This window comes from Mesoplodon densirostris, chromosome 6 (assembly GCF_025265405.1).
Source record: "Mesoplodon densirostris isolate mMesDen1 chromosome 6, mMesDen1 primary haplotype, whole genome shotgun sequence".
Classification (NCBI taxonomy): Eukaryota; Metazoa; Chordata; class Mammalia; order Artiodactyla; family Ziphiidae; genus Mesoplodon; species Mesoplodon densirostris.
Genome location: NC_082666.1, coordinates 13,514,139 through 13,535,841, shown reverse-complemented (window position 1 = coordinate 13,535,841; position 21,703 = coordinate 13,514,139). Strand labels below are relative to the sequence as shown.

Below are 21,703 nucleotides of genomic sequence, written 5' to 3'. Positions count from 1 at the left end.
TGGGAAGAAGCAATTCTAATCCCCATTTTACAGATGAGGAAATTGAGGCTCAGAGAGCAGAAGCCACAGAGCTACAAGTGGTAGGTCGGGATTTATACACAAATTTTCCTGTTGGGAGCTCTTTCCACAATCATGCACATTGCTTTTCTCTCTGTTGGAAAGCCTTTCCTCTGTGGAGCAGGGAGCTACCTCCTGTGGCTTTTGCTGCTTCTGGCTCTGGTTTGGGCCCCGTAGGCCCTGCTGCCCTAGGAGGTTGGCAGGCGGAGACTGTTCCCATCTTCCACTGGTCCTGCACCGCAGTGCCTGTAGTTGGGCCTCATTGTCCTGCTGCTGATTTGTGTTTGTGCCTGGACTCCCCTATCGGTGGGCTGTGGGGTGCCAGAGGGGCTAGGATACAGCCGTTTTCAGCCTCAGCTGCTGGCCTGCCGAGCCTCCCAGGGCCACTGCTTCCCCAGAGAAGGGGACACCGACTTCAAAGTGGACCCTGGCAGGAAGGCCACTCACACCCATGGCCAGATTTGGCTGCTTCCAGGGCACAGGCTCAGGAAGTGGCGGGGTTAGTCCCTCTCTGAATGTCCTGCCCTGGCTCTCAGCACTAGGTGGGGTTGCCTCCGAAGCTGGGATAGAGCCAGTGGCTTTGGTCCCAGGGATAGTCAGCCTCTTGGAGTCCCACTGGCCATCTCCCCGACAGCTGTCCACACCCAGGGTAGACAGGGCCAGGGCAGAGGTCCAGCTGGCCCTTACAGGGCGCCTTGTCATGTCATGGGCTCAGACCTTACCTCTGGCCCAGGAATGGAGACCTGGGTTCCAGGTCTGCTCTGCCAGGTACTTGCTATGTGATTCTCAGAAGTTACACTCTTGTTCTTGGTGTCATAGTCTACAAAGAGAGGATGGACTAGTGAGCGTTGCTACAGATAAGTCCTACTCTGTGCAATGCACTCCAGCAGTCTCGCTCCTGAGCTCCCAACTGTCCTGCAACTGGGCACTACTGTCCCTTTTTACAGATGAGTGACCCAACGCTCAGAGAGGGAAAGCAACTTGCTCCAGGTTCCATAGCCCAGACCTGAACTCAGGAATCTCCTGTGAAGTCTGTAACCTTTCTCCAGCACCACCACACTGCTCTCACGTGGCACATGCTGAACAGAGGCCTCTGTGCAAAGAAACCAGTTCAAAAACTGGGCACTAACTTTTGGGAAGCTTCTACTGTATGCCGGGCCCTGGGCCTCCTCACTGCTCTGTGAGCTGGGTATCGTTCTCCCCATTTTATAGATAAGGAAACTGAGGCCCTGATCACAGGAGCTGTGTCTCCCAGATTCTAAAATGTGTTCTTTCGAGTCCCCAGGGCTCCCCAGACCTCACAGAGGCCCTGTCCGCTTTCACTGGGTTTCATAACTGCCTTCTCTGTTTACTGCCTGTGGTCTCATTTAGCAAAACCAGAGGGGTGGGTATTCCCAGGAGGACCCAGAGCCCAGCAGTGACCCAAAAAGCAAACTAGCTCTGAGAGAGGGCTTTCCATGAGTAGCCGGCTGCCTGGGGATCAAGAACAACAGTGTTCGGGGTGAAGAAAAAAGAACAGGGTGGTGTCTTCCAGGGCCAGACAAGGCCTTTTGTACATCGAGGCCGGGGGCGGAGGGTGAGGCTGCCTGCTCCCGTCTCTAGTGACTGCCTTGGGAGGTCCAGGGAGACACGGAGGCTAACCTAAGGTCACAGAGGAGCAGGGCTGGAGCTGGTGATGGTGGTGGGGGGGGGGGTCCTGGATCCAACTACAGGGGAGAGATGTGGGCTGATGCTGAAAGCCACCTACTGTGTGTAGCAGTAGGCAGGAGCCTGGAACACCCAAGATCAGAGGTCAAGGGGATCTCTGAGGTCCAGAGGAGGGCAGGGACTAGGGCGTACTCACATAGCGAGTGGTGGCAGAGCCGGGCTGCCTCCCAAGTACAGGAGACCGTGCCTGACCTGTGTGCCCATGAGTGGCACAGAGTGTAGGTACCACAGTCCATCTTCCACCCAGTGGCTGCAGCCTGGGGACCTTCCCAGGACAAGCCTCTGTCCTGGGTGCTCACAGGTGCAGGTGCAGGGCTGGAGGGCTGCTACCTCTTCAGCCTGGGAGGCGTGGTAGGGACGGCCACCCCACGGAGTTCGGGCTGCCAGGCTTGGCTTGGGCTTGACTGAGTCAGTGCCTGCAACCCTTTACCTGTAAAGGGTACTGTTGCTCCCTTCCTGCCCAGGTGGGATGGTGCTGGGAGGCCCTGCTTGATCCCCAGATAGACCTTGGGCACTGGAGCCAGCCAGTCTTGTGTTTGAATCTCAGCAGTGCCTCTTTCTAGATGAATGACCCCAAGCAAGTGACTGAAACTCCCTGAATCTCTGTTTCCTGGTCTATAAAATGGGAACTTTAATACCTATTTCCCCTGGTTGCTGTGAGGAGACTCAATATCAGACACTGCCCATCCCTTCCTCCTTCTCTTCTCCCAGAGATGTCTGGATCCAGAGGTGAGGTGGCGTGCTGCCATCGGTGACCACCGTGCCCCCTTGTGTAGTTCAGGGGCCCTGCACTGTCTCATTCAGAAGGACCTGTAGAGGCAACCTGGACCAGTGCTCCCATTTTACAGATGGAAACCCTGAGGCTTAGAGACATGTCGGTTCTGGATATGGTTGTAGAGCCAGTATCTGGGAATGCTGGGCTAGGAATGAGGCTTAGAGTCAGAGCATCAGGGCCTACCCCATCTTTTGGGTATCTGGACCTTGAGGCCCAGATAGGGACAGTGATTTGCCCAAAGTCACCCAGGAAGTCAGTGGCAGAGGGAAGCCTAGCACTGGGTGGGGACCCTTCCTTTCTACCTAGAAGTTTTTCTTTTGCATTTAAGTCCCCCCACTGGCCCCTGCCCCCGCCCTTGCCCTGAACTCACACATCCTCTTCCAGGCAGGGAGCAGCATAAGACCATGTCCCCATCACAGTCTCCACACATCACTGCCCTATAGTGAGAGTTTCTAGGCCATGGGCTCCCCGAGGGCAGGAGCTGGGGCCTGTTCACCAGGTCTCCAGCGCTGAGGACCCAGGCTCCAGAGCTATGTGACAGGCAAAGCTGCAGGGCCTTTGTGATCATTAACCAGGGGCCAGTGACCCTGGGCTAGTGGTCAGTGACCCCTGGCATTAAGGCCAAGCCACAGCAGCCCTCTGTTAATCACCAGCTGAGCAGAAAGGACTGCTCAGCTGGGCCAGATGCAGACTCAGGTTCATTCGGGGGACGGGGATGACAAGGAAATTTCTTCTTCCTGCTTGTTTGGATTTTCCAAATTGTCTAATGAGCAGGTATCATTGTCTATTTTAAAGGTATAATTTCTAGATCAGTCTTTTTTTTTTTTCTCGGCCATGCCACGTGGCATACAGGATCTTAGTTCCCCGACCAGGGATGGAACCCGCGCCCCCTGCAGTGGAAGCGCAGAGTCTTAACCACTGGACTGCCGAAGAAGTCCCCCTAGATCAGTCTTTTATTAAAAAAAAAAAAAAAAAAAAACCAAAACAACCCCCAAAAAACTTCATTGGATAAATACTTATAAATAGTTTCAATCCCTATAGCACATAAAAAAAATTTTTCACACAAGTATACTGAGGTATAATTTAGATACCATAACAATTCACCCATTGTAAGCAGACGGGACTATGATTTTTAGTACATTTTTCAGTTGTGTAATCATCACCATAATCCAGAGTTAGAATGTTTTCATCACCCTAAAATGTTCCCTTGTGCCAATTGCAGTGATGTCGGTGCTTAACCCCAACCTCTTATCCCTTTCAAACAAACTGGCTTGACAGTTTGGTGTTTACCCTCCTCGATTTTTTTAAGGATGTATACAGAAACAGACACCCTTATAAAACAGAGGAGAGGAGTCACATTATAGTTATTGTCCAATTTGCTTTTTGCACTTGGAGATCTCTCTGTGCTTATTGAGCGCCTACTATGTGCCAGGCACAGTCCGCACTAGCTTATTCTTTTTTCACAGCTGCAGAGTGGTCCATTGTATGGCGGCTCCATAATTTGTTTAACCCGGACATTTGGGTCTTTTCCAGTTTTCTTCAAACAATGCTTCAGTGAACATCCTTGCACGTATATTTCCGCGTTCCTCTGCAAGTGATACTGAAGGAAATGGCACCGTTGTCTCATTACATGTTTCGAATTTGTGGTCATAAATTGCTCTCTAGAGAGGGGAAACTGGTTTATACTTCCATCAAGAGCATATGAGAACTGTGGGGTTTTTATAATCCTCGAAATGCCTAAGGAGAGGGAAGAGCTCTCTGAATTTAGGCCAGAGCTGATCCACTGCAGGCTCTGCAGGCCCAGGACTAGACATAGGGCTTCAAGAACTCGGGCATCTCTCTGTGGTTCCCCACAGACACTGGGATAAAATTCAGACTCTTCAGTGTGACACACAGGACCCTGTGACCCCCGCCACCCTCTCCAGCCTTGTCTCTTCTTGCTCCTGTGTTTCAGACAGGACCCCTCCTCGGTCACTGCATGTGGCCTGCATTTGCCCTTTGCCCATGCTGTTCCCTCCCCAGAATGCCTCCTCTTCTCAACCTCCCTCCTCCCTGTCCTTCAAGGCCCAGGTCACAAGTCCCTTTGTCCATGAAGCTTTCTTATAATCCCTGCAGTCTGATTTGTCTTCTCCGTGTGTGTGTTCATTTAACCCTTTATCTGACCCACAGTCTACCTTAAATGGGAGGAAGTTGTGTGTGATGGAAGGCAAACTTCAGCCTGATTAGATAGAAACTGGGCTCCAGGAGGAGCTGGGGCGATGACCAGAGCTCGTGGGGAAGGGGGATGGGAACTCCCATTTACTAATTGTCAGACCAGCCATTTTCACACAGAGAGACTGGTTTAATTCTCAGCAACCACTTTATACCCATTTACTAGATGAGGAGACTGAGGCAGAGAAGAAGAAAGTAACTTACACACAGTGGAGGTGGGAATCAAACCCAGGTCTCCAGCATCTCCATTCTCTTCCCTGTCATTGCATTCCCTGTTACTGGGAAAGGAGGAGATCTGGGATGCAAAGGGAACCTGGAAATAGAGAAGCTGGGTCCAGCAGAGTAGTGAGAGGGAGAACAGAGGGGCTGGAGAAGGTGGGAAGCAGGCCTGGGTGAATCCATATAGCACTTCTAACCCAGTGACTGACTGTAAGCCTCCAGTGGGAGAGTGAGAGATGGGAAGGGAGCCTGGGAGAAGGGCAAGAGGCTTGAACCCTTGACTTCCCCAGGGAGAGCCGATAGTACCTAAAACTGAAAAAAACAAGAACAAAACCAAAACTAACACCCCCCCCAAAAAAAGAGAAGAAAACCCAAACAACAAGGGCTTGTTATTTAAGACGTGAAGGCAAACACTGAAATCAGCTGAAGGAAGAAGATAGAAGTGTTTAGTTGCCCCACGGTAGAAGTAAGTGGGGTTGAGAGGCAAAACTTTGCATAAATAACGTGACTTTAAGTTTTTATCAAAACAATCTTTTACAAAATAAAAACTTTTTTAAAAGGAAGGAAAGACGGGCAGTCTTGAGTAAAATAGAATCTGCAATCTGAGAAGTTGAGAGATTTGCCTGCCCCTCTCTGTCTGGCTTGTTCAAGGGTCCAGTGAAGGTCAGCCCCCTGGACTGTGTGACAACCACATGCTGGTGACAGCCACATGCTGCCTAAGTGCGTCGTCCACTCAGAGCACCTGGGGTGAAATCTTGGCTTTCATTTCCTAGTAGTGTGCAAATTGCTTGACCCTTCTGCACTCAGTTTTCCCCTCTTTAAAATGGGGCTGTCGATAGTACCCAGTCTGTAAAGGATGTTAGGATGTGTCAGTTTTCATATGAAGTGGAAAACCTTCAATAAATGTTAGTTCATGGTATTTTTTGCTGGAGACATTAGGGGTGGAGAGGGGAGGGGTCTTGCATGGATCACACAGGAGGCTAAGATGGGTGAGCTCCCTGCCATTCTTACGTGTGCCCATTTAGTGTGCACTGAGTTAGTGCCTGCTGTATGCCAGGTCCTGTGCTTGGTCTCCACCCCTGAGCTGGGGTGAAGGGGTGGCAACGCCCAGTTGGATCTGTCCGGGTGGGAACCCCGAGGTCTCTAAAATCCAGGCCAGATCCCCGCCCTTCCCAGGTCCGCGGGGGCCCAGTCCTGCCCCACGCCCTGGGGCCCAGCCCTGCCCGCCGCCCTCCCTACGGGGCGGTCCCCAGCTTGGGCGGGATGGGCGGGCGGCTACTTAAGGTCTGCGACTGGGGAGGCCGAGGCTGCCGCCCAGGTCTTCTGCCGCCGTCGCTGCCATGGCTCCGCACCGCTCCGCGCTGCTGGGCGCGCTGGTCCCGCTGGTCCTGGCGCTGTGCGCTCTGTCGCCGCCGGCCTGCGCCGCCACCGCGTCGCGGGGGGTGACCCAGGCGCGGGTGAGTGCCCGGGGGGCCCCGGGGGGCTCCCGGAGTAACTCTCTATTGTAAGTTCTTGCAGATACAGCGCTAGGAAAAGGGGAGTAATTCAGGTCTAGAATGGAAAAACTGTTTTGTTGCTTTGTAAGTATCTCTTGCTGCTTCCGGGGCTCCGGTGGATGGGGGTGGGAGCCTCAGGGCCCTGGCTGTTTCCCTCCCTAGAGGCTAACCTCACCTTGGCCGGATTTCTTTTTCCCTCGGTGCTACCTTCTGATTTCTTACCCATCTCTGCCCCCAGATTTCTCCTCTTCCTTGCCTCTCCTTCCCTCTGCCTCATTTCTCTCCTTCCCTCTTCTGATTTCTTCTTGCATTTCAGATTCCTCTTTCTCATCTAATTCCTCTCTGCCTCTTCAATATTTTCCCCCTCTTCCCTGTATGCTCTCACCTCCGCCTGCTTACCGTCCTTCCTGTTATTTATTCTCCCCTCTCTGGTACTTCCTCTGCCTTGTCCGGTTTCTCCTCACTCCTGCTGTTCTTTTGTGTTCTCCGTCCCTCTGCCTGAGTTCTCCCATCTGTTTTTTTTTGACTTCTTCCACCAGATCCGGCCCGAGGTGACCTGCGCCTGCTGATTTCCACCCTCTGACTCCAAGCTAACCATCCCACTCTGCTCCATGTCTAGCCCCAGTGCATGTCTGACGGCCTTCCCCCATCCTTGACCACCTCATCTCCAACAGGCTCCTGCAGACCCCGGCTGCGTCCTCTCGCCTTTTCCAAGAAATGGAATTTGGGGGGTGGGGTTTTGGGGGCAGGAGGGAGGAGGCAGACAGCGCAGGAGGCCACTTGGGCTCAGTCATCTAGGCCCTTCTTGGAGGTGTGGACATGGACATGGATGGGGCATGGGAAATCTTCCCGCTTCCAAAGAGCAAAAGCAGACAGGCTGTGTGACCTTAGGCTAGTCCCCTTCCCCTCTTGGGGCCTCCATTTTCCTGTCTGCAGGGTGGAGTTGGATAATGAACTCTCTGAGGACCCTTCTAATTCTAAGGACCACTGAGGATGCTGGAAGGGAACAAGCTGAGCCCCTGGCGACCCCCAGATTTACCATTGCCATCTGAGGGGTCTCCCCACGGTCCCAAAACTCGTGCTCTTAGAGCATGGGCCAGTTCCTGCTCTGTCATTTCCTAGCTGGGGGTCCCCGTCTTCACCTCTCTGCGCCTCGGCTGTTGCATCTAATTGGCACTAAGAAAGGAAGAGAGAAGGGAGGGAGAGCTTTCTGTTCCCCCATCGCCAGGGAGCTGAGGAGGGGAGACCGATGCTGACCACGGACAGGGCTTGGAGCCTAAACTCTGCCCTGTTTGCTCACTTGTCGAGCAGGGGTCATAGAACGGGGTGGGGAGAGTCAGCGGCTCAAGTGAGATGCCCTTGGTGCTGGAAACCACCCTCCCTCGTGCCCCGGGGTGGGGTCTCTCCCCGCCAAGGCCCCTGCCCTCGCTCAGGCTCCTCCCCGTCTCTTGCAGCCCAGCAGCATGGTGGTGGAACACCCCGAGTTCCTCAAGGCGGGGAAGGAGCCCGGCCTGCAGATCTGGCGTGTGGAGAAGTTCGACCTGGTTCCCGTGCCCCGCAACCTTTACGGAGACTTCTTCACAGGCGATGCCTATGTCATCCTGAAGACGGTGCAGCTGAGGAATGGGAACCTGCAGTATGACCTCCACTACTGGCTGGGTGAGGCGGGCCCCGCCCGAGCCCCCATCCCAGCCCCTCTGCTGTAAAGCACAGACCTTTGAGGCGTGGTCGCCAGGAAGTGCCCACAGGAATTAAGTGACTATTGAGCATCAAGTGTGTGCCAGACCCTTGGTTACATGTTCCCAAGACTCTAGAGCCCACCTGCCCGAGTTCAGACCCTGGCTCTGCCCTTTGGCAAGATATTCAGTGTCTCTGTAAAGTGGACCTGATGATTGCGCTAGACTATCTCATAGGACTGTTGTGAGGGTTCAACAAGCCACTGTGGCACACAGACTGGGGGTGACTTGGGGACCCTGGACCCCCTGCACAGCTCCAGCCACACTCCAGTTTGCCCTTCAGAGTCGGAGCCTGGAGTCCTGCCACGGCTCTGCTGTGTGACTCTGTGAGTCCTGCCCCCTCACTGTGCCTTGGTTTTCTGATGCTCCCTGGCCTGACTTCGTGCTCAGGAAGGTTGAGAATGAGTGCAGGGGGAATGTGTCAGAGCCGGGAGGGCTCTTAGAGACCTGGAGTCAGCCTCCCACCACCCCCATTACACAGATAGATTAACCGAAGCTCATAGGAGGCAGGGGCTTGCCCAGCTTCTACAGCCAGGCCAGGGCACAGCGGGGGGCTCCAGACTCCTCCTCCATGGGAGGCTGGGGCCACTTTACAGAAGCCCGGCTCATGCTGCTCTGATGTCCCCCAGGCAATGAATGCAGCCAGGATGAGAGTGGGGCAGCCGCCATCTTCACGGTGCAGCTGGATGACTACCTGAACGGTCGGGCAGTGCAGCACCGTGAGGTCCAGGGCTTCGAGTCTGCCACCTTCCTTGGTTACTTCAAGTCCGGCCTCAAGTACAAGGTGGGTGCCGGGCAGCAGGGACAGATGCATCAGTGGCAGGGCTCACTCAGGTCCATCCATCTTTCAGTCTTGTTTGGTGATGTGGGCAGACCGGTCAGAGCTCAGCCTTTGGAGTTGGTTAGCTCTGGGCCCTTCCTAGCTGTGTGACCTTGGACAAATCACACTCTCTCTCTGAGCCTCTGGTTTCTTATTAAATTGAGAGAAGAAAATTCTCCGTCACTTCACAGGGTGGTCTTCCTAGCCCCAGCCGTAAGGGGTGGGCCATGGGTGGGAACCTTGCTTTCCCGGGGCTTGAGCCTGTACCCTTTAGTTCTTAGGCCCTGCCAACAGAGGGGCCTATGTTAGGTATTTGAAACACATTTGATCACATTTCTCCTTCTGCTTGTTAGAATCCCCCTTGAACTTGAACTCTGAAGAGTCTGAGCCCCAGCCCCAAGCCAGGTAGGGCTGAGCAAAACCAAGCCGGAAGCCCCAGAGGCTGTGCCGTATATGCTGTATGACTTCTGGGAAACCACTTGGCCTCCCTGAGCCTCCCTTTCCTCTTCTGTTCATGAGAACCAGTTGTACCTGCCCTTTGGGCCTGGGGAGAGGACTTGGTGAAGGCATAGCTGGGAAATGCCTTGCACAGGGCTTGGCACCTTGGAAGGGCTCCTGAAAAGCTGTAGTTTTATAAAGCTGGGGTTCTCTTTGGTCAGGATAAGGAGCGGATCATAAGCTTTGACGGTCTTAATGTCAGAGTTCAAATCTCTTATTTTAAGAGAGGGAGGGGCAACTGAGGCATAGAGAGGTTAAGCAACTGGTCCAGGGTCACACAGCAAGTCAGTCCCAGAGCCAGGACCAGAACCCAGATCTCCTGACTCCCAGCTTTTTCCCACTACACCAACATGCTTCTCATGAGCAGGGTTCTAGGATAGGTATTAAGCCCCATCTATGCTGCTGATGTGCTGTGTGACCTTAGAGAAGTCATTGTCCATCTCTGGGCCTCTGGGTTGTCTGTGTTAGCAGGGTGGCCACGCTGTCTACTCAGCTGACACATCAGGGATTAGGTGATGGAAAAGCTGTCATGAGACTGAGATAGCAGAGGGCAGGGTGTGTTGTGGGAACAGGGCCTCAGCCCTGCGCTGGGTGGAGCAGGGTTGGATTCCCTGGAGCCTACCAGCACCCCTGTCAGCCACACCCACGCCCACAGTGCCTCCTGCAGAGCTGTCCAGTTCTACCTTCTTTCTACAGCCTCTTCTGGGGCCCTGGTACCAACGGAGGGAGGGGTGAGAAGCTTGGGACCCAGTCCCTGGACTTGGAGAAGGACCAGGGCTTTTTGCAGCTCCTGGAGCAGAAAGTGGAAAGGACACTCAAATCAGGAGTCAGAGAGATTGGTTCAGGTCCCAAGGCCACCCTCTCCCTACTTGTGCCTCCAGGTGGGCGCCCTCACACATTTATCATGCATTCAGCAAATAGTTATCAAGCCCCTTGAGCAACGGCGCCTGCTTATTGTTGTTGCTGTCTGGACAGCAGCGACTTAACTTGTGGACAAGTTAAGCAGCTTACAGAGCTGATAAGTGACAGAGCTGGGATTTAAACCCAGGTGTGAAGGGCCTCGCACAGAACGAGTTCAGAGTGGACATTTGAAGACTCCCTGGTCTCTGATCTTAGCTCAGATGGAGCCTAGGAATCTGCATGTTTAGCAAGCCTCCTCCACCCTCCGGTGATTTTTCCAAGATGTTCTTGGACCATACTCTGAGGAATGCTCCAGGGGATGGGTTCCCAGCCCAAGCCTGGATTTGGGACTTCAGCCCTGAGAGGCCCTGGCTTCCGGTGGAAATGTGAGGTCCAAAGCCAGTCCTGTTTTCCACTTTCTGCAAGTCCTCCCGCCGCCCCTGCACTTGGCAGGCCCAGTTCAAGGTTCTCGGCCTGGCGCCCTCATCAATTATAGATCTCCAAGGAGCAGAACTTGTTACGCAAGACTTGTTTCTGTGAAAGCCTGCTCCTGGAGCCAGTTCCGTCCTCGGGCTGTGAGAAGGGGCAGGGAGGGGACAAGAGCCGCTGGAAAGGGCTGTCACGGGGCCTGTGCTGTCCTGTTCTGTGACCTCCACATCTTTAAGGTCATTGCATTTGATCCCTCCTCCTCCTCTTTTTCTTCTTCCTTCTCCTCCTGACTCTCAGACAGAACCCTAAAGACCCCATGGGGCTGCGTTATTTGAAAACCTTTGTTCAAGCAGAGTCTGGGGTGGCCTGAGTCCTAGAAGCTCCCGGAACGCAATGGGAGCTCACAGAGTCACTTGAACCCTTCCTGTCCTCCCTCCTGTTTCTTAGATGAGGAACCCTGAGTTTAGAGGGTGGAGGGGACCAGCCCCAATCAGTAGGTTTTTCTTTGTTTTATAACATATTTTAAATTGTAGATCTTTATAGCTTTTATCCTTCTTCAGACTACAAGTGTGATACAAGCTTATTGTAAAATGTCAAACGTAGAAATATGGCTTCTAGGAAGTAAAAGTCCCCCATGATTCTACTCTTGGAGATATACACCAAATGGTACATAATTTTTCTCTCTCTGTATATGAACATATATGTTATTTATTTATTTTTTTAGCCGCACCGCGCGGCATGCAGGATCTTCCCCATGACCAGGGATCGAACCCATGCCCCCTGCAGTGGAAGTGCAGAGTCTTAACCACTGGACTGCCAGGGAAGTCCCTATATGAACGTATAGATGTGTATATTATATATAGATATAGAATCTATACATATTATGATATACGATATATATATCTCATCACTTTAATTTGGAAAGTGGCTTTTAAAACAATATCCTATTAAATTTTGTTCAAATAATTTGATGCCAATCTCTGCCCACCTAATGATTAGACCATAGAAAGCAACAATCAATCCTAAAGATTAAAGTAAAAATAGTGAAAAATAGTAAAACTTTCCAAAAAGTCCTGCCCCTTATACTTGGAGATCCACTAATGTCTCCTAAGAGCTTACTTTTACTTTTTTGTTAACTAATCTTTCTAAGTCCAATTTCCCAGATCAGTAAGACTAGAGGAGTTAATTAATCAGGAAATGCCCGTCCATTCTCATTAGAAATCAAGTATTCTTTTAATTTATAAATTCATATGCAGAGAATTTATTGGAACCAAGATTTATGACATTGAACAACACTTTTCCTTTTTTAAAAGAAAATTTCTATTTTTTTGATAAAAAATAAAAGGCACACTTGTACAAGTAAAATATTTTAGAGACGTATTTCTAAAAGTTAAGGGTCTTTCTCTTCCCTCATTACCCCGTTTCTTCCTCTCTGAGGAATCCATGAAAATGGTCCATGTGTCCGTTCAGCACCTTTTGGAAAAGCTTTTCAGATCCACGGTCTCTTTACCTCCAGATGAATGGGGTCCTGGGGTCAGTGGTGACCACAGACACTCAGGAGTTCCTGGGCTGGCAGACTTGGGCAAGGCTGGTCCCTAGAAGGGCAAACTTGGGGGTAAAACTTCCGCCAATTATCTGGGACCCTGGGCACAGGGCTGAACCTCTTTTCACCTCAGTTTCCATGCCTGTGAAGTGGGGTAATGAGAGTTGCTACCTCAGGGGCTTGTGGGGACCACATTGCATGGCCATAAAGCAGGTGCCTCAGCCTCTGTCACAGGCCTAGTAAGTGGCAGCCTCTGCAGTCATTACCAGGTGAGCACGGGGCATTGCATCTTCTTCCCCAGCTGCCTTTCCTTACCTGCTTCCCAGCAGGAGGGTCCCTGAAGCCAAGTGGAAAGAAAGGATCTGCGAATACCTTGGCCGCCCTGCTGGGCCCAAGGGGATGCTCTTGAAAGGCCTCATGCTAGTACTAAGAAAGGACACCAGGGGGCGCTCCACTCACAACAGGGAAAACATTTCAACTTGAAGAACCTTGCTCTGAACAGTGGCTTGTTCCTACCTCCCATCCTGGGTGACCCTAGTGACCTTTGCTCTAAGAAAACCTGATGTTGGGGGAAAATGTGTCCCTTACAAATTTAGTTACACCTGGGTTTGCGTCCTAGCTCCACCATTTACTAGCTTTGAGATCTTAGGCAAGTCTCTGCACTTCTGGCATCTGCATTTCTCATCTGTAAGGTGGGGATGATGACACCTCCCTGACAGATGACACATACAAAATGCCCAGAAGAGTCGGCATTATCATTTCACAACCACTTCCATATTGCTTACTGTGTGTAGACGTATTAGGAATCCAATTATACTCACTCCCTTTGTCCCTTGCCCTCATGGACTCTGCGCGGCAAGTCAGACTTGGCTTTGCTCTGCTAACTGAGGTGTCAGCAAGGGGCCTGGAGTGGGTGGCCACATTTCTGTCCTTAGTGGCCCTTGACGTGTGGAGCAGGGAGGTGAGTGCCGGATTGGGAACAGGAGGCAAGGTTTTACTCCTTAGCTTTGCTGCGTGCTTGTTGAGTGCCCTTGAGTAAGTCACTTCACTTCTCTGGGCTTCAGTTTCCTCATGCGTAAAACGGGAAACTCATAAGGACCTTCACAGCTCTGACTTGACATCCCTGGGGCTTGGGGTCGGTGAGCACCTGCAGCTGGGAACTGTTAATGAGGACGCCCAGCCCACTTCATTTGGCTTTCTACTGAGCCAAGGGCAGTTTTGACCACTGCCAGGAATCCTTCCTGAAGTTCCCTGGAACTTGGTGATGACTGTAGAAGGTGGCACAGCAGGGGCTTTTGTCACCGTTTCAAAAGGGAGAGGCCTGAGGCTCAGAGAGGGAAAGAGACTTACCCAAAGTCACCCAGCACTGTAGTGGCAGGGCAGGGACTGGAACCTGAGGTCGGTGCTCTTGTCATTTACCCACAGCTGCCTCTGAAGGCACAGCTGGGTGGGACTTGCTGCAGCAGTGTCAGAGGAGGGGGGGGGGATGGTCTCGGCTGGAGACCGAGAGCCTTGAAGGATGGGAAAGCTTTGGGTGAGTGCTTCTCAAAGTGGGTTTTGCAGAACACTCGAGCTGCAGGCAGGATGCGGAGGAGAAAAGCAGTTCTTGATTCAATAAGGCAGGGACATGTTCTCTAAAACAAAAGGCAAGCAGGTTTATTTACCATAGGACTTCCCAGAGCCTTTATTATGTGGATGTACATTATGTAACAGTCAGGGAGCAAGTAAGGAGCATTCCTTGTGCTTATTTGATCATGGAATCCTTTCCTTGCAGACTATCTTGGGGGATTAGAGTTCCTTAGAACATCCCTTGGAAAATGCAGGTTTTGAGAAAGGAATGTTTGAAGCTTTTTGATCCAGGAAAGTGGGCCCAGGAGTCTTTGTTAGTGGAGTATGAGATCCAAAGGGGTGGCAGCATTGTGCAGTGGGTAGGGAATCTGCTAGAAGTCCAGTGGTGCATAGGCCAGAATTTCCTTCAACTCATCCCTATCCCTGCCCCAGACGCTCTCCCGTGGACTAACGCTGTCTCCTTGACCCAACAGAAAGGAGGCGTGGCATCAGGATTCAAGCACGTGGTACCCAATGAGGTGGTGGTGCAGAGACTCTTCCAGGTCAAAGGGCGGCGTGCGGTCCGCGCCACCGAGGTGCCTGTGTCCTGGGAGAGCTTCAACAATGGCGACTGCTTCATCCTGGACCTGGGCAATGTAAGTCCTGCCCTCCCCTTTCCCAGGGGCCACTGAGGTGCTCCAGGCCTGACTCTGGGGAGGTGGACGCATCCACGTGAACAAGTAGGTCAAGCCACAGAGCCAGCAGCCCCCATGCACACACATGCTCTGTGTAGCGGTCAGACATACCTGCAGAGATTTGGGTGCAGACGTGCCTGGTGTGTAGACTCAGACTCATCATATGCCTGCCCACAGACCTCACGCACAGCATACTCTGGCTTCAGTTGACGTACAGACTCCCTGGCATGTTCATGTGCACATCTTGTGTACCTTTTTACACATAGTCACTCACTTGCAAATACATGGCGGGCAGGTGCAGCAACTATAGGCTCTTGGAATATCGCCAATATTTTATAACAACTACAAATGGTGTATAGTCTTTAAAAATTGTGAATCACTGTGTTGTACACCTGAAACTTATATAGTATTGTAAGTCAACTATAGCTCAATTAAAAAAAACAAACTATAAGCTCTTGCCCAGCAGGCGTGGACATGACACCACGATGAATGCCTACACGTGGAGACTTGGGCATGTTGTTCAGGGACCCACAATGTGCATGTCATACGTGTAGTTGCACATGCCCACTTGTATGTGGCAACGCGTGTGGGATGCACTTACCCAGGCCCACCTTACTGATTGACGTGTGATGCTTTGTACACATTCTTCACAAATCCACATATACTCATACCTGCAGAAGGACATGGCCAGATGTTCTACACCCAACCTCATATATACATGTGGTGTAATGTCCATGCAAACGGAGGCACACACTGTGTGTAAGCTTGTTATTAAAGTGTAGCAGGTACACAGAAGAGTGTGTGAATCCTGAGTGTGCATCTCTATAGATTTCACAGAGTGAACACACCCGTGTAATTAACACCCAGATCAAGAAACAGAACGTCACCAGCCCCCAGAAGGCCCCATCTGTTCTCTTCTTAGGTTTTTTTTTTTTTTTTTTGGCTGCATGGCTTGCAGGATCTTAGTTCCCTGACCAGGGATGGAACCTGTGCCCCCTGCAGTGGGCCCCACAGAGTCCCAACCACTGGACCGCCAGGGAATTCCCCGTCTGTCCTCTCTCGTCCTTTCACCCCCAAGGATAGCTGTCATCCCAGACTCTCTCAACCAACAGCATAGACTGGTTCCACCTGTTTCTGAACTTCATGTACGTGGAATCTTTGCTTTTGATCTCTGACTTTTTTTGCCCAACATTTTCTTTCTGCGATCCATCCATATTGTTGTCTTTAGTTGTAAATTGTTCCTTCTCCTTGTTATATAAGAATTGATTGAGCAGATATGCCACAGTTTATTGATCCGTTTTGTTGTTGATGGACACTTGGGATAGTTTGGGGCTATTCCAGGTGATGCTGCTCTGAACATTCTTGCACGGGTCTTTGGGTGGATGTATGCATGCACTTCTGTTGGATGTATTCCCAGGAAAGGGATTGCTGAGTCATAGGATACCGGTATACAGAGCTTTAGAAGGTACAGCCAAATGGTTTTCCAAAGTGGTTGTACTAATTTCTGCTCCCACCAGCAGGCAAACATTTCTATACACGTTCTATGTGTAGGGGTACCTGTGAAAAAACACATATCCCAAATCATGCACGCACATGCCCTGGTGCACACAGATCACACCTGTTGTGCTTGGATGTGGGCATGTGTGTGCTCCACCGGCCGTCACCTGGGCAAGCAGAGAACAAGGTGAGCTCACCGCCACCCCCCGCCCCGTTCCCTCCTTGCCATGTCGCTGGGCAGGGCTTATATGGGGCACTGTCTTATGTGGGGGTCCCTGTCTTACAGGACATCTATCAGTGGTGCGGCTCCAAGAGCAACCGTTTTGAGAGGCTGAAGGCCACACAGGTGTCCAAGGGCATCCGGGACAACGAGCGGAGTGGCCGGGCCCATGTGCACGTGTCTGAGGAGGGCTCTGAGCCGGAGGCGATGCTCCAGGTACCCACAGCCACATCCCAGGAGTGCAGGGTGGGGCTGAGAATAGGGACGGGAGGCTCATTTCTTTCCTCCATCTAACAGGAAGGTTTTGTTTTTTTTGGTTTTGTGTGTGTGTGTGTGTGGTACGTGGGCCTCTCACTGTTGTGGCCTCTCCCGTTGCGGAGCACAGGCTCCGGATGCACAGCTCAGTGGCCATGGCTCACGGGCCCAGCCGCTCCGCGGCATGTGGGATCCTCCCAGACCCGGGCACGAACCCGTGTCCCCTGCATCGGCAGGCGGACTTTTAACCACTGAGCCACCAGGGAAGCCCCAACAGGCAGTTTTGAGGTGAATTTGTTTTTCCACCAAGCTAGAAGAGCAGCTTCCCCGACAACTCCCAGACTCCCCTGAGAAGTGGGGCTGGAATCCCAGGACCTGGTATATCCCCGGGTTGTGAGCCACACCCTCCCACTGGGAGGGCCAGGTCCTCCAAAGGAGCTGAGAAGGAGGGTCTTGGCATCTTCCGAGGGTGAGCCTGGTGCTGGAACCAGGTCAGAAAGAGACAATGGAGACCCAATCCCCTCTTTCCTCTTCTGACCATTCCTAGTAGTTTATAGCCCATTTCATCCAATTGCATGATGGCATTGCCAGCCGTTGTGCTTTGAGGACACATCAACAGAGGCAGAGGTCACCAGGAAAAGGAGGAGACCACGGGCTCTGCTCCGAGCCACTTGTCTCCTACTTGTCTGGGGCTGTTGAGTTCTGGTTTTTAGGAATAGCAGAAGGAGGAGCCTGGACACCAAACATGGCTTGAGAGGGGCCGTAGCTGGGGCCATCGAGCTGGAGGTAGCTCAGAATGGAGGTGTGAAAATAGGCTCTAAAATCACAGGGATATGGGTTCAAATTCCGACTTAGCCACCTTATAGCTGTGTGGACAAGGTACTTCTTCTCTCTAGACTTCAGTTTCCTCTCCTGTGAAATGAGAGTGATAATCATCTGTGCCTCTCAGCATGGGTGCGAAGGTGAAATGAGGTCTGTTAAAGGCACATGGTGGCAGGTGTCCATAGGTCTATTTATCATTCTGGAGCTCCTGGAGACAAGGAACAAGGAGGGAAGGACTTGACAGGCAGCCCTGGTTGAGCTCTGCACACAGGAGACACGACAAGAGATGCAGGATGTCTCTGGAGGGGACCCTACCCTAAGTGGAAGGTCGCTGTGGATGGATGACCGTGTGGTCCTTACCTGCCTGGGGAGGGAGCTCTCTCAGGAATTCAGTCCCCTCCCTGGGGGAGGAGGCTGCCAGGAGCTCACCGCCACCCTTTCTTCCATCTCTCCCTCTCCTGCAGGTGCTGGGTCCCAAGCCAGCTCTGCCCGAGGGTGCCGAGGACACAGCCAAGGAGGACGCAGCCAACCGCAAGCTGGCCAAGCTCTACAAGGTGAGCCTCAGCTGCTCTATCCCCTGGGTCTTGGGTCAGGAGACCTGGTCTTCCTGAGCTCCGCTGCCATGGGGCCTTGAGCAAAGCATGCGTGGGGGTAGGGTGGTGGGGACTCGGCTTCCACACGCCTCCAGTAGACATCCATCTGCTGCCTTTGCCTTCCTGCCCCGGGAGTAAGAGCGTGCGAGCGACTGCAGACACATCTGTGTCACATTCATCTGTGGGGTCTTGGGCAGCACATGTTCTCTGCTGGGTCTCAGTTTCCTAGTCTGTAAAGTGGGGAGAAGGGCAATAGAGTCAACTTTTCAGGATTTCCGGGGGTCCACAGAGGAAACTGATGGGAGTGTTGTAGGAAAATACAGGGAAGTAGTACAAAAGTGTGTGTGCGGTGTGTGTGTGTGTGTGTTGAGGGGCAGGTTATGGTTAATGACTTTATTTATAATTTGTTCTTGTGATTTTCTTATTTATTTATTTATTTATTTATTTATTTTGGTCGCACTGTGCGGCTTCTGGGATCTTAGTTCCCTTTAACTCACACCCTCGGCAGTGAAAGCACGGAGTCCTAACCACTGGACCGCCAGGGAATTTGCCATCTTGTGATTTAAAAAAGTGAATTGAGGCTGATCCTGAGCCACGGAACTCTGGCCTTTGGGCCTGTGACACCTGTGTTGTGCCCTAGGCTTGTTTGTGGTAAAATAACAACAAAATGAGGTGAAGATTCTCATCACCACCACAGAAAAACCACATTATTGATATTTACTCTGATACTAAAGTAATACATATGCATTGTAAATAACAGTCCTGAGCAGTTCTCAAGAACAGAAGAAGAAAATACAAGTCAATGCAATTTCACTAGTTTAAGGTAACCAGTACTATTTTAAAAATGGGTTTTAATTACAAAAGTAACGACACTCAAAAAAAAATCAACCTCCCCTTCTCTGCTCTCCATGGGTTACCATGGTTACATGGTTACCCTTTTGGTAAAGGAACCTCCAGATACAGCTTTCTGTGTCTAGTTACATATATTTTTCCATCTCTATTTGATATTCATGGATCCAAATTATTCATGCTTTTCTGTGGCCTTCTTTTTTCCATTTGATGTGGTCAGGAATATCTATCTGTAATAGAGGTCCACATGGTCCTTTATAACGGCTGTGTAGTATTCTATTTTAGGAATGTAGGAATCTCAGCAGATCCCTAATTGGTGGACATTAGAATGTTTCCACCTTTTCTGATTGCAAACAGTCCCTCTTTGTGCACTTGGGCTAAGTGTGGCATTAGGGGAGTTTCCCAGACATGGATTGCTGGGTCATAGGCTGAATAAAGAGTCAGTGATTGAAAATACCGGTTCTTGGGAGTCCTCTGGTGGCCTAGTTGTTAGGATTCTGGGCTCTCACTGCTGTGGTTCAATCCTGGGTCCAGGAACTGAGATCCTGCAAGCCTCGGGACGTGGCCAAAAAAATATATATATATATATATATGCTGGTTCTGGAGTCAGACTACCTGGGTTCGAATACCAGGTCTGGTACTTTCTAGCTGTGCAGGTTACTTAATCTCTCTGTGCCTTGGTTTCCTTGTGAATAAAATGGGGATACTACTAGGACTACCACAGGGTTGTTTTAAGGATTAAAGGAGTCGTATAATTGTAGAAGTGATTAAATTATATAAATTACATAAATTGCTTAGAACAGTGCCTTACACATAGTAAGTTTTCAATAAACGTGGAGCACTTATTATTTAAAGTTCTGATATGTATTACTAAAATGCGTTCTAGAAGGGCTCCCTAGTTACCTTCATCATGGGTTTGAAAGTGCCTGTTCACCCAGAGTCTTTTCAATGCTGGGTATTGTCAATCTTTTGAATTTTGACGAGTATGATACACTTAAAAAAAAAGTTCAATGAGCTTTTATTTTAGAATAATTTTTAGGTTTACAGAAATATTGCAAAGATAGTACAGAGGGTTCCCATATACCCTTCACCCAGCTTCCCCTGAACATCTTAACATAACCAGGTACATTTGTCAAAACTAAGAAACATCAATTCAATACTACTAACTAAACTGCAGACTTTATTCAGTTTTCCCCAATTTTTCATTCCAGGTTCCAATCCAGAATCCTACACTGCATTTAGATCTTTTCCTTTTTCTTCTTTATTTCCTTTTTTTTTTTTTAACTGATGAGGTTGAATATCTTTTCATCAACTATACAGTTCTTTTCCTATGCCACCTGCATTCCTGCATTGGATCCTCCCCCTTCCCTTTCCGTGTGCAGTTTCCGTGCTACACCTGTGTGTAGGACACAGATGTGGTTGTGACATAGCGGAAAAAGACAAAGAAATCCTGAATGAGCCTCAGGGCTTGAGGGCACAAGTCCTCATGTTACCCTGCAGTGTATTTTGTGGGGGGGGTGAGACGTGGGTCTCCCCATGTGTGGTCTTGGGGGCGCCCATGGTTAGGCTGAAGTGGTGGAGGTCACTGATGGGCTGGACTGCCTTTCCCTTGTCCTCCCAGGTCTCCAATGGCGCGGGAACCATGTTGGTCTCCCTTGTGGCTGACGAGAACCCCTTCGCCCAGGGGGCCTTGAAGTCAGAGGACTGCTTCATCCTGGACCATGGCAAAGATGGGAAAATCTTTGTCTGGAAAGGTATTGGGGACAGGGGAAGGGCTCGAACAGGACCTCGAGTGGGAGCTCCAGCAGCCTTGCAGGAATTTGGCTCATGAGTTTAGGGAAGAGGAGGGGGCCCTGAGGGTCTGAGTTGCAGCTTTCCTACTGGCTGAGCGGCCTTGGTCAAGTCACTTCACCTCTCTAAGACCCTGGCTTCCTTATATGTAAATGAGGACAAGATAATGATCTTTATCACATAAGGTTGTTGTGTGGATTAAATGCCATCATTTTTGTATAGTTCTGAGCTCAGTAAATGGGCCGCAGTGGTCGGTGTGCTTGCCGTCATCAGGCAGGACCCCCGGCTGGCCCCCCGAGAGCTCATGGTGTGATCAGCTCTGAGTTCTCTGGCCTTGGCTGTCCACAGTCTAGGAAGAAGAGGGAGGGAGGTTGACCTTCTGCTTTCCCTGGACCATTGGATGCGGGGGCGCAGCACTGACCCCCGGCCCCTTACCCTCCCTCTGCTGATAGGCAGGCAGGCCAACATGGAGGAGAGGAAGGCTGCCCTCAAAACGGCCTCCGACTTCATCTCCAAGATGGACTACCCCAAGCAGACCCAGGTGAGTCTTGGAGCCAGGTAGGACAGTGAGAATGGGTCCATTTTGGGTGGGTATCCCACCTCAGTGTGGACTGGGTGTCTGAGGCTCCCTTGAGGACCCCTGCTGGGTGTCCTCAGGGGGACCCCAAGCCAGCATATCCTGCTCTCCCCCCTCCCCTTCCAGGTCTCCGTCCTTCCTGAGGGTGGCGAGACCCCACTGTTCAAACAGTTCTTCAAGAACTGGCGCGACCTAGACCAGACGGATGGCCTGGGCCTGACCTATCTCTCCAGCCACATTGCCAACATTGAGCGCGTGCCCTTCGACGCCGCCACCCTGCACACCTCCACTGCAATGGCCGCCCAGCACGGCATGGATGACAATGGCACAGGCCAGAAACAGGTACCTGGGGGGCTGGGGTGGGTGTGTCCAGGCCCCTTCCTTGCTCCCTCCCTGGTACCTCTGGCCCACCCACTGCCTCCCGCTTCTCTGAAGATGTTTCTCTAAGAGATTTTGACCAGTTTT

General features: G+C 51.3%; 1 protein-coding gene across 3 annotated transcripts in view; it reads left to right on the top strand.

The window, feature by feature from the left end:
- GSN (gelsolin) overlaps nt 1-21,703 on the top strand; it is a 57,142-nt gene that overhangs the window by 22,683 nt on the left and 12,756 nt on the right. For 2 of the 3 annotated variants that reach the window (XM_060100608.1, XM_060100607.1), the window contains 8 exons: nt 7,920-8,124; nt 8,831-8,985; nt 14,434-14,595; nt 16,418-16,567; nt 17,893-17,982; nt 20,492-20,624; nt 21,114-21,202; nt 21,365-21,580. In XM_060100608.1, the coding sequence (XP_059956591.1) occupies nt 7,929-8,124; nt 8,831-8,985; nt 14,434-14,595; nt 16,418-16,567; nt 17,893-17,982; nt 20,492-20,624; nt 21,114-21,202; nt 21,365-21,580 (1,191 nt within the window). In that variant the 5' untranslated portion in view covers nt 7,920-7,928. Of the gene's footprint in view, nt 1-6,478; nt 6,550-7,919; nt 8,125-8,830; nt 8,986-14,433; nt 14,596-16,417; nt 16,568-17,892; nt 17,983-20,491; nt 20,625-21,113; nt 21,203-21,364; nt 21,581-21,703 lie in introns of all 3 variants that reach the window. The other variant, XM_060100606.1, reaches the window with a different exon arrangement.